The sequence below is a fragment of the Haliotis rufescens genome, unplaced genomic scaffold (genome assembly GCF_023055435.1).
Source record: "Haliotis rufescens isolate VD_foot unplaced genomic scaffold, xgHalRufe1.0.p SCAF_20, whole genome shotgun sequence".
NCBI classification, from domain to species: Eukaryota; Metazoa; Mollusca; class Gastropoda; order Lepetellida; family Haliotidae; genus Haliotis; species Haliotis rufescens.
In genome coordinates, this window is record NW_025963891.1 from 10,419,318 (window position 1) to 10,432,089 (window position 12,772).

Genomic DNA, 12,772 nt, shown 5'->3' on the forward strand with positions numbered 1-12,772 from the left:
TGCCCGAATTGAGGTGGGGTAACAAAACAAGCTTTCAACGTAATGGACAAAGGGCACACACATCTAACATCGCTGATGTTCAATGACACGTCACATTAATAGCGTGTGTGACAGTCTATTGAGATTGGAACGGTGAACAATATTGCACAACGACATAGAAAGTATATACTTTTTAAAAATACTCCAGGAAAGGAACAGTTACAGCACTTTCTGTAAGATTGTTCACACTTAATTTATCTGAGAAAAAAATCCACCTGACTTTGTATTAATATGTTAGTGGTCACACCCCATAAGAAAACTGTTTACAAACGTCAAGTCAGCTACAGGTTACGCCCGCTTCATACATTTCCTTTCACGCTCTGTGATGTAGGGGAGGTAACTTGGTAAACATTCCTCGATACAAAAATAGAACATGACGGACCAAAGCAGTTTCTACAATTGCACCACGGAAACATGGCTGTGAAGCGAATATTCAAGGTACGCTTATCCCCGAGAGTAGCATTAGTAGCATCTGATACACAGAAATTCGTTGTTTTGATTGCTTCTGAACTGGGTCAATTACTGGTCGTTTTAATCAGCTGGCGATTTCACTGAACAATGATATTCACTTCCGCATTGAAAGCTTGTGAACTTCTGTTATGAAATCGTAGGTATGTCTACTATATACACTCGCTATCGGATAGTGTACGTGCATATATCACGCTAGAGTTTAACAAGATTGTTATTACTTGTACAATTTGTCATATAATAATAATAACAATAATATTATCTATCTAACAATAATATCGCTGTAATTGATGCATGTATTAATCAATACTACACATATACAGGAATGGCAAGACACTTTGGAACACCCTATGGAGGGAATTGCTGTCGGGCCTTTCGGAGATGACATCTTTAGTTTTTAACCATTTTATCATTTACTAAAGAACATTTTAAATACAAATTTGCACTGAAGATAATTTACTGACGCCAGTTTGAGGTTTTTTCTCGGTGGTAAATGAAACACTGTACATCTATCCCTATTTGTCAATCACTTATTGTGGAACTTCGTTTTACCGAACGCCCATTTCTTAATCACGATCATTGAGCGAGCGAGCGAGCGAGTGAGTGAGTGAGTGAGTGAGTGAGTGAGTGAGTGAGTGAGTGTGGTTTTACGCTGCTTTTAGCAATATTCCAGCGATATCACGGCGGGGGACACCAAAAATGGGCTTCACACATAATACCCATGTCGGGAATCGAACCCGGGTCTTCGGCGTGACGAGCGAACGCTTTAACCACTAGGCTACCCGACCGCCCTAGTGGGGTATGGAGATGGGTTTAACGTCGCTTTAAACATTATTTCAGTTATATCACGTGTCATATCAATATGCAGAAGGAAAGCCCGAAGTGGCCACCATTGGGACCAACACATACAATACGACACCCATCCGCTTGTTGATATTTGGTTCTTTCTTACCTGTTTCGAGTTAATAATATTTATAAATGAACTGCCGGGGAAAAGAAAATATACACTGGCAAATTCACACTTCTCTCCGTTCATTACTGTGTCACCGGTAGAATCCGGGGTAGAATAGGTCTTCAGCAAACCATGTCTGCCGTAAAAGGCGACAATGCTTGTCGTAAGAGGCGACTAACGGGATCGGGTGGTCAGGATCGCTGACTTGGTTGATGCATGTCACCGTATCTCAATTGCATAGATCGATGCTCATGATGTCAATCACTGGCTTGTCTGGTCCAGACTTGATTATTTACAGACCACCGTCATATAGCTGGAATATTGCAGAGTGCGGCGTTAAACAACCCACAAACAAATAAACAAATCATTACTGTGTACTGTGGAATTGCGACCCTCCATGTTCCTTGAGACGTCTTGTACGTCACCCGTTGTGAGACACTCATTGATATGATGCATGTAATATCGCCCATGATACCTGTATTATATACATCATCATCGAATTGCCATTTCTTGTTTGTTTCATTTTTAGCCACCAATAAACTAGAATGCATCCTTTCCTTTAAGCGACCGAACTATACTCTTCAATAAAAAAGAAACGCAATACGGATATTTTTGGTCATAAAAACAAAACTAGCGGACCAAGAGGTGCAAAATGAAGAGGTTTAATGTGTTATAGTGTCATTAAAGAGCAGGGTTTTTGATTGCCTGTCATCTGCGTCAATCGAACAGTGACAGTTCAACAACATGCCAAGATTAACAGAAGTGCAAAGAAACAACGTCATAGGCCGCTTGCAGGCAGGGGGATCTCGATCAGCTGAAGCCAGGGTTTTCTATGTAGCGCCCAGCACCATCACAAGGCTATGGGATCTGTTTCAACAGCATTGGTCAACACGTGATCGGCCAAGGTCGGGACGACCAAGAGGAACCACCCCCGCCCAAGATCGCTACATCTGATTGCGCCACCTACGTGAAGGACGACCACAGTCACCTCAACCGCATCCCAAATACCCGGACTGCGCAGAATCTCCGACCAGACCAGCAGCAGGTCTACGAGCAAGACATCCTGTTCGACGCGTCATATTGAGTGGACAACATCACATCATCAACAACGACTGCATTGGTGTCATCAACACAGGGTATGGCCTCAACTGTGATGAAGAGATGTCTGGTTCAGCGACGAATGAAGATTTCTCCTCCGTCGAGGGGATGGAAGAGCACAGGTCTACAGACGTCGAGGAGAACGTTACGCCGGAAACTGCGTACAGGAAGTGGACAGGTTTTGTGGGGGTAGCGTTATGATGTGGGCGGATATCTCTCACCATGGCAGGACAGGTTTGATCCATATTCAGGGCACTCTTACGGCTCAACACATCAATGAAATTCTCCTACCACACGTCCTCCCAATTGCAGGCAACGGCAACGGTGTATTCCAGCAGGACAACGTCGACCGCATACAGCACGGATCACAAGAGATTGTCTACATAACAACAACGTTGATGTTCTCCCCTGGCCCTCCAGAACCCCAGACGTTGCAGCAATTGGCTTTTGCGTTGCATGCCGAGTGGGCGACCATTCCCAAAGATGTGATTCGCATACTCGTCTCATCCATGGGCTTGAGATGTCAGGCCGCTATCGATTCCAACAGGGGACATACGCGTTATTGATGGTAGTTGACCTTCACCTTGGACTTTAACTATGTACCGATAACTGAGAAGACTACAATCACCAAGTGTTCTCTCCACTACATTTTGGCTCAATACCTTGTACGGTTTCTCGTATAAATGTATTTTCCTACCTCGCACAAATCTGGCTTTGCGTTGTGTTTTTTAAGAGTATATATATATATATATATGTTAGTTTATTTCATTAGAAGCAACAATGGTATTGTAATTGCTGTTACCATGTAGGATTTCGTTTGTTGCAGGTTTTCACTGGGAAGCGATTATACTGGGCCCGGTATGTATTTATGACCCAAATTAATTTTTCTGTAAGTTTATACATGGAATCTAATACATAAAACAAACTCAATTTCTTAGGCTAAAGTCCTTAAACAATTATAGTTGATATTTTGATAACCGCCATGTGATATAAGCACTGTAAAGTATTATATTTAGATCCTGTTGTAGTAAATATCGATATTTACCAATCCACTTGCCACACGCCAAATCCACATGCCACCAAACGATATAAGTAGGGGAGGTGAAAAGGGGTTAAGCATCGCGTTCAGGATTATTTCACGTATTTAGCGACGTGCACTGTGATGCATGCGTGCGTGCGTGCGTGCATGCATGCGTGTGTGTGTTCTGAAGTTTAGCATGGATACCCCACTCAGACTCGTTATACTGACTTCGAGCCGATATAAGTAGGGTGAGGGTAAAAGGGATTTAGCATCGCATTTATGCTTATTTCACTTTTATAGGGACGTGCATGCACGTGTGTGTGTACGTGCGTGCGTTCGTTTGTGCGTGTGTGTGTGTTTGCCGCAGTGCCACATGAATACCTTCAGACAGATTAAGCTGACTCCGAGACCAATCCTGGCTTTATCCCCTTAATGCCGAGTGCCAGGCATGGTAACAACAAGTTGCATCTTTTATCGTCTTCTGGTATGACGCGACCGGGGATTGAATCTCCCACCTTCCGCTCCCCGGGAAGGTGTTCTGGACACACTAGTATAGGACACTCAATAAGCCAATATCGAGTAATCTGTTGTTCGAGACAAGCGGTGTAAAGACATTAGGACATGGAGCATATAAGGATTCTAGCGGGATGATAATTTCACATAGTCAATAACGATATATCGAGGAGGAAGTGAAGTGAATGTTGTTTTACACAGCAGTAAGCAATATTCCAGCTATATTACGACGTACTGTGAATAAGTCAATCTGGAGCAGGCAAACCAGTGATTGATAGTACGAGCAACGCTAAGATATATTGAAATAATCCGAGTCTACTCTAATTTCAGGCGGGTACATCGTATGAAGGTGGGACATTCATGCTGGACGTGACATTCTCAACTGACTACCCATTTAAACCCCCAAAGGTAAGATACCGATTGAGACCCCCTCGGGATTTGTAATATTCTATTATCGATTTTCGTATCAATGATTTATCTGTTAATTTACATTTTTCAGTGCACGCATTCTGCCCTTTTTTACAGCATATATGTCGTGCCGACCCCAGCAGCTGGAGTGAGTGTTGATAGTGGAATTTCTCAATTGAGGAGGTCCGGTTTAACGAGGTTTCACTGTTTATCTTTCTTTAGGTGTGTTTCAAGACTCGTGTCTACCATCCGAACATCAGCAGTGCAGGATGTCTGAACCTGGACATTCTGAGAGAAGCCTGGAGCCCAGCACTCACTGTAGCCAAAAGTATTTAACTGATGCAATCGTTTTCGAGACATTGATTCAAACTGTTGGTTTATATAGAATCGTATGGAATTAAATCACCATGACAATTTTTATGGATGGGTGTTGTGCTCTTAAGCTTTGGGCAAGTAAAGTAAAAAACGAACAGGAAAACAGTTAGGTAATATCAACGCCCGTTGCGATTTACATTGTAATAAAATGCTGGTCTAGTGGTCCTCGTCTTTTGTGATAGGAATTGACAGGGATGTTATAAATTAAATACTTGATTATTTCAGTCTTAATGTGTGTGCGCTGCCTGCTGGTGGATGACATTAACCCAGATGACCCCTTGGTCCCACACATAGCTCACCTGTTCAAAACTGACCGGGCCAAATATGAGCAGACTGTCAGAGAATGGACGAAGAAATACGCCATGTGAGATCAACGCCACGACACACCATGTGAACTCAGCGCCACGACACACCATGTGAACTCAGCACCACAACACAACATGTGAACTCAGCACCACAACACACAATGTGAACAAAGCCCCACGACACACCATGTGAACAAAGCACCACGACACACCATGTGAACAAAGCATCACGACACGCCATGTGAACAAAGCACCACGACACACCATGTGAACAAAGCATCACGACACGCCATGTGAACTCAGCGCCACGCACGCCATGTGAACTCAGCACCACAACACACAATGTGAACAAAGCCCTACGACACACCATGTGAACAAAGCACCACGACACACCATGTGAACAAAGCACCACGACACACCATGTGAACACAGCGCCACGACACACCATGTGAACAAAGCCCCACGACACACCATGTGAACAAAGCATCACGACACGCCATGTGAAATCAGCGCCACGACACACCATGTGAATTCATCACTACAACACGCCATTTGAACCCATCGCCACGACACACCATGTGAACAAAGCATCACGACACACCATGTGAACAAAGCCCCACGACACACCATGTGAACTCAGCGACACGCCACACCATGTGAACTCATCGCTACAACACGCCATGTGAATTCATCACTACAACACGCAATTTGAACCCATCGCCACAACACGCCTTGTGAACAAAGCGCCACGACACACCATGCGAACTCAGCACCACGACACACCATGTGAACTCAGTGCCACGACACACCATGTGAACTCAGCGACACGCCACACCATGTGAACTCAGCGACACAACACACCATGTGAACTCAGCGACACGCCACACCATGTGAACTCAGCAACACGCCACACCATGTGAACTCAGCGACACGCCACACCATGTGAACTCAGCGACACGCCACACCATGTGAACTCAGCGACACGCCACACCATGTGAATCAGCGACACGCCACACCATGTGAACTCAGCGACACGCCACGCCATGTGAACTCAGCGACACGCCATACCATGTGAACTCGGCGACACAACACACCATGTGAACTCAGCGACACGCCACACCATGTGAACTCAGCGACAAAACACACCATGTGAACTCAGCGACACAACACACCATGTGAACTCAGCGACACGCCACACCATGTGAACTCTGCCTCACGGCATGTTATGTGAATCCTCAACATCAACACGCAATGTGAACCATCAACAGGTCATGTCGGCAATATTTCAGCCATATTGTTGCTTGAACAAATTTACATAAATATTATTGAAAAACTACTTGTCAAAATAGTAACCAATAGTAATATGTCACTGATTTAATTAAAACTATAGTTAGAGAACAATAAATCAGACTATTAGACAAGGATACAAAAATGTAGACTATTGGTTGCCAGAAACCAAGTAAGGATGCCATACCAGGGGCAAGTGGGGATTTACTTACCTCTGCTACCTGCCGGGTACCCATTAGTATTTACCCCACCCCTCTAGATTTGCACCATTACTCTAGAGTTACATCATTCCTAAGGATTTACCCCTTCCCTCTAGATTTACACCATTTATCTATATTTACACCACCCCTCTAGACTGACACCATCCCACTGAATATAGACCATCCCTCTAGATTTACCCCACCCCTCTAGATTTTACACCATTTATCTATATTTACACCACCCCTCTAGATTTACCCCACCCCTCTAGATTTACACCATTTATCTATATTTACACCATCCCTCTAGATTTACACCACCCCTCTAGATTTACCCCATCCCTCTAGATTTACACCATTTATCTATATTTACACCACCCCTCTAGATTTACACCATCCCTCTAGATTGACACCATCCCACTGAATTTACATCATCCCTCTGGCTTTTTGCTGTTGTCGGAATAATGGTGATATATCATGATATAATTATAAAGGAACGTTAAAGAATGAATAATATTTATTGTTGTTGAATACCACATTCCTGTACATGTATGTCGACAGTTTGTAATACCAGTCTTGTATCCCTTGGAGCTCAATTTACAACTTGCCTGTGAGTGTAAAAAGAGGGTTTATTCTATTTTGATAGATTCATGTGTAACATAGGAGAAGACAGTATCTGTGTTTACACCGACATTAGATGGTGTAACGTGTCTGTACTATGTGTCACATGTCCTTCATTAATCAAATAAATTCCCTGAAGCAGCATTTGTTTGTCTGAGTTGCAGGCTTAATACCTAAGTTATCTCCCTTACACTGATGTAAAGTGAATATGAGTGAGTGAGTATTGTTTTACGCCGCTTTTAGCAATATTACAGCAATATCACGGCGGGGGACATCGGAAATGGGCTTCACACATTGTACCCATTGTCGGGAATCGAACCAGGGTCGTCGGCGTGACGAGCGAACGCTTTAACCACTAGGCTACCCGACCGCCCCTAAAGTAAATATAAAATGAGGGGAGGTGAAATGGGGTGTAACGTCGCGTCCAAGATTATTGCACTTATATAGCGACGTGCATGCACGTGTATGTGTGTGTGTGCGTGGCTGCCGATTTATAGTTTAACATGAATACCCCACTCAGACACAGTACACTGACTCCGAGCCGACCAGTCCTTGTTTAAGCCCCTTAATGCCGAGCGCCAGACAGGGTAACAACAAGTACCATCTTTTAACGTCTTTTGGTATGACGCGGCCGGGGATCGAACCCCGGACCTTCCGCTCTCCGGGCGGACGCTCTACCATTAGACCACGGAGGCGGTCGAATATGAAATGATTAAAGCGAACATCAAATATGCTTAGATAGAAAGGGAGAAACTTAATTTTATCATACCTCCATGTCAGGATGATGAGATCTCATTGGTCCACGTGATCTTCATACTATACTATGTTACCCGCCTGGGAGGGTAATAAATTTCTCAGCTGGAGAATAAATCCCTTATACCCCGTCACGAGCAAGACAGGTTGCACGTGGATTTCTGAGAGGTTGAATAAATCCCTTATACCCCACCCTTTTTCCGAGTCAATAAAAGTCATGTGACATAGCACAAGTCAACCTTAACTCAATTGAACAGCTGTTTTCTATCTATTTTGAATTTGTTTTAATTCATTAACAGTGTCATATTAAAACATGTCGGTAAATGCGTACTCGGGGTACATGTTGTTGAATGAGTCTCTCCTTAGATTTCATACTACTCGCCTCCGACTCGCAGTATAAAACTTGACACGGGACGCATAAATCCCCATGTACTGCTCGTGATCCTGCTACAACTTATGATGTACCCCGAGTGTTTTTTTTGTTTTTTTTTAATGCCGCACTCAGCAATATTCCAGCTATATGACGACGGTCTGTAAATAAAGGAATCTGGACCAGACAAGCCAGTGACTGACATCATGAGCATCAATCCATTCGATTGGGATACGATGGCATGTATCAACCAAGTCAGTGAGCCTGACCACCCGATTCCGTTAGTCGCCTCTTACTACAAGCATAGTCGTCTTTTACGGCAAGCATGGGTTGCTGATCATGAAGACCAATTCAACCCCGGATCTTCACGGGTCGTACCCCGAGTGATACTTCTACGACTTATAATATATGCACTTCATACGGACAGACATTATTTTCGGTAATAAAGGCATCGGCCCACAATACAATAATATGAATATTTTTGAAAATAATATCCCGCATACAAAGGTATATATAATACATCAAATTTTCTCACCTCTTTTTGAAAAGGTTTTAGTTGGAAATAAATTTAGTCCAATGTTGTATATAGCAAGTCTTTCAGCGGATGTGACGAGTAGGATAAATGTTTCAGTATTGGATAATCTGTATAATATGGATGTGTATATTGTTTTGCCAGATGAGTGTTCACATCTCATCAGCACATGGTACTGATCTTCTACAAACTTTTTTTTTTTCTTCAGACAACATTCTCATCATGAGGAATATTATTGTGTCTTCCAATTTCAACATAAAATCTCTAAAATTATTACACCTAAATTTTGATAAATACCACTTAATATATCGAGGTGTGTTTATTGTTAAATATAATTCAGTATTGAGTATTGAGTAGATGATGTATATCTTTTTATACATAGTTGCACTTTGATAAACATTCCAAGGATGTGTGTCTGCCTTGATATAAATTGTCGGAGAGCCTTTGGTGATTAACATGCCAGTATTTCCCATATTCAGCTGAATCCAGACTGTTCCAAATCCTATGTAATATAAAATACAAAATAATTAAAGTGACCCATTTGTGTTTTCCAGCATCATCAATAGATGTAAGCCTGATATTGTTGTCTATTATTGATGAGATGAATTAATCGAGTCCAGTATTTTAGTGCTCTTGTCATGTAAATATATGGTAAAGGGAGTCTGCCACACTCCCTAAGAGGGGGGCACGGGAGGCCCAGTCGTCTAAGGCGCCGCGATTCGCGGGGCAGAGTTGCGTCCCTTGGGCACGCTAGAAACCTATTATTGTGGGTTCGAATCCCGGTTCGCCCCAATTATGTTTCTAGGTTTGACAGCACCATACCCGTGCTCGTGGGTTTCACCGAAGTGGTAAACGTCTGAGACCTGCATCACTTCGGGCTTTCCTCCCACATTAAGCTGACACGCCGTGATATAACTGGAATACTGTTAAAAGCGGCGTTAAACCAAACTCACTTACTCCCTAAGAACCATTTTATAAGGAGTATGCTTATAAAAAGTCAGCGAAGATGCTATAAAATGTACCCTTAGTGTTTAGAAAGGTATTTTTGTGTCACTGCCTGTAATGTAAAAAACGTGGTCAATATTTGAGTATATTCCAGGTTTAGAAACAGCTTGAGATCATGTGTTGTATTATAATGTCACACCAGGACTGTAGTCTTTTATCCAGAATATATGTAAGAACTTAGCATCGTGAGTCAATTTGAGATATGCCCCTGAAATTATCTGTGATAACCAGGTTTCTTGATTTGTGAATCGGACATACTATATTTCTTGTGGAAAAGTTTCAGGGCTAAAAAATAAGTTATCTCCCTTACACTGATGTAAAATAAATGTGAAATGAATGAAGCGGACATAAAATAGGATATACCACAGAAAGGCGGTCAATGAACCTAGACTTACGCACCCCCCCAGAAGGTTATATATGCACTTCATACATTAACTCCTAAACACAGAATAGCATCAACAAAATGTGAATTATTATGAACATATTCAATACCGATACATGAAGGCCATTGAAAAGGCATTTACTTTCTCTAGTGTTGCGACCTGCGTCAAACATCTTTCTTTGGTTTCTTTGCACAGATCAGATTAGATTTGTACAGCTTTTCAACACACTGAACATTATTATACAATTTAACAAGCCACGTAAAAATATTCCCAAGACACACTGCTTTTTGGAAAACATATTCTCTTAATCGGTGTTATCCAATGCGTAAGATAATACTCCTGGGGGGATTGCTGTTTTTTCTAAACTCCACTTTAATTTCTGTCAGCCGCAACTCGCCGTCCATCCATTTCTGACAGCTAAATCTCTTTGGGTGAAACTAACGCTGATTATTCCGACTCTGTAAACGTGAAACCACGACAGTTGTAACAATTGAATAAATCATTAGCCAGAGTGACAATGATGTTCTTTGTCATTGAAATATGAAATTCATTCCAGGTCAAATTAGACTCTGCTGTATCCATGGCAATACAGTTGATGCTCTGTCCTAGTCCATGCATGTACGCTGGAAGATCCAAATATCAGCTCGCTCAATGAATTTATTTGTCTGTCTATTTATCTATCTGTCTATTTGTCTGTCTGTCTGTTTAGTATCTAATTTTCCCGTCTATTCCACTCCCCATCTCCAATCTCAGCTCAATGAATTTATTTGTCTGTCTATTTATCTCTCTGTCTGCCTATCTGTCTGTCTGTCTGGTATCTTATTTTCCATTTATTCCACTTCCCATCTCCAATCTCAGCTCAATGAATTTATTTGTCTGTCTATTTATCTCTCTGTCTGCCTGTCTGCCTGTCTGTCTGTTTAGTATCTTATTTTCCATTTATTCCACTACCCATCTCCAATCTCAGCTCAATGAATTTATTTGTCTGTCTATTTATCTCTCTGCCTGCCTGTCTGTCTGTCTGTCTAGTATCTTATTTTCCACTTATTCCACTTCCTATCTCCAATCTCAGCTCAATGAATTTATTTGTCTGTCTATTTATCTCTCTGTCTGCCTGTCTGCCTGTCTGTCTGTTTAGTATCTTATTTTCCATTTATTCCACTACCCATCTCCAATCTCAGCTCAATGAATTTATTTGTCTGTCTATTTATCTCTCTGTCTGTCTGTCTGTCTGTCTGTCTAGTATCTTATTTTCCATGTATTCCACTTCCCATCTCCAATCTCAGCTCAATGAATTTATTTGTCTATTTATCTCTCTGTCTGCCTGCCTGTCTGTCTGTCTAGTATCTTATTTTCCACTTATTCCACTTCCCATCTCCAATCTCAGCTCAATGAATTTATTTGTCTGTCTATTTATCTCTCTGTCTGCCTATCTGTCTGTCTGTCTGTCTGTCTAGTATCTTATTTTCCATTTATTCCACTTCCCATCTCCAATCTCAGCTCAATGAATTTATTTGTCTGTCTATTTATCTCTCTGTCTGCCTGTCTGTCTGTCTAGTATCTTATTTTCCATATACGCCACTCCACGTCTCCAATCTCAGCTCAATGAATTTAATTGTCTGTCCATTTAGAGAGAGAGGAGGCAAATGTTCTCGAGTTCGTGCGATACGAGTGATGGTCAACATGTTCAAAGCCTAACAAACAAAACCAACAACTGTGAAAGTGTTGTCAGTTATATTTTTCAACATAATCTCCCTGCTTTTCAATAATCTTCTCATATCGATACTGAAGCTTTTCAATTCCAGTCAGGAAGACGTTTTCTGAAGCCACCCTGAAAAACCCATTCACGGCACCTTTGAGGTCATCGTTGTAATAGCGCTTTCCACGAAGGTGTTCTTTCAGTTCAGGAAACTGGTGGAAATCACTCGGTGCCAGGTCTGGCGAGTATGGACTGTGAGGAAGCTCTTTGAACCCACATTGTCGCACAGCAGCCTTTGCAAGTCGAGAGGTGTGAGAAGAGGCATCGTCATGAACTCAAGCAGTCACCACTCGTCGTCGCTTTTTCTTTGATAGAATCCCTCAGTCGAACACATCTTTTGACTTTCTAAGTAATCAACAAAGAACACACCTTTTGCATCCCAGAATACAGTGGCCATAACTTTCTTCACTGATCTTGAAGACTTGAATTTCTTTGGTGCCGGAGAAGTGGAATGGTGCCATTCCATGGATTGACGTTTAGACTTGGGATCATAGTGGTAGACCTATGTTTCATCACCATTACTAATCTCTTTTTGAATTTGACGAAATCCTCCTCAATTAGCTCTACATTTTCTCTGGCAATGTCAGTTCTTTTTTCCTTAAGATCAGAATTTAAAAACTTTGGCACCCAACGAGGAGATATCTTATTCATCTGTAAATGTTCATGAATAATAGTTTCAGTGGATC

General features: G+C 42.0%; 1 protein-coding gene across 1 annotated transcript; it reads left to right on the forward strand.

Annotated features, from left to right (window-relative positions):
• The first annotated feature begins 377 nt into the window (after positions 1-377).
• LOC124131316 (ubiquitin-conjugating enzyme E2 11-like) lies at positions 378-7,428 on the forward strand. The gene is made up of 5 exons (XM_048400833.1): positions 378-477; positions 3,384-3,446; positions 4,422-4,499; positions 4,722-4,827; positions 5,100-7,428. Exons 1-5 carry the CDS (start codon positions 454-456, stop codon positions 5,240-5,242), a joined length of 414 nt encoding a protein of 137 aa, XP_048256790.1. The 5' UTR covers positions 378-453; the 3' UTR covers positions 5,243-7,428.
• Positions 7,429-12,772: the final 5,344 nt, after the last annotated feature.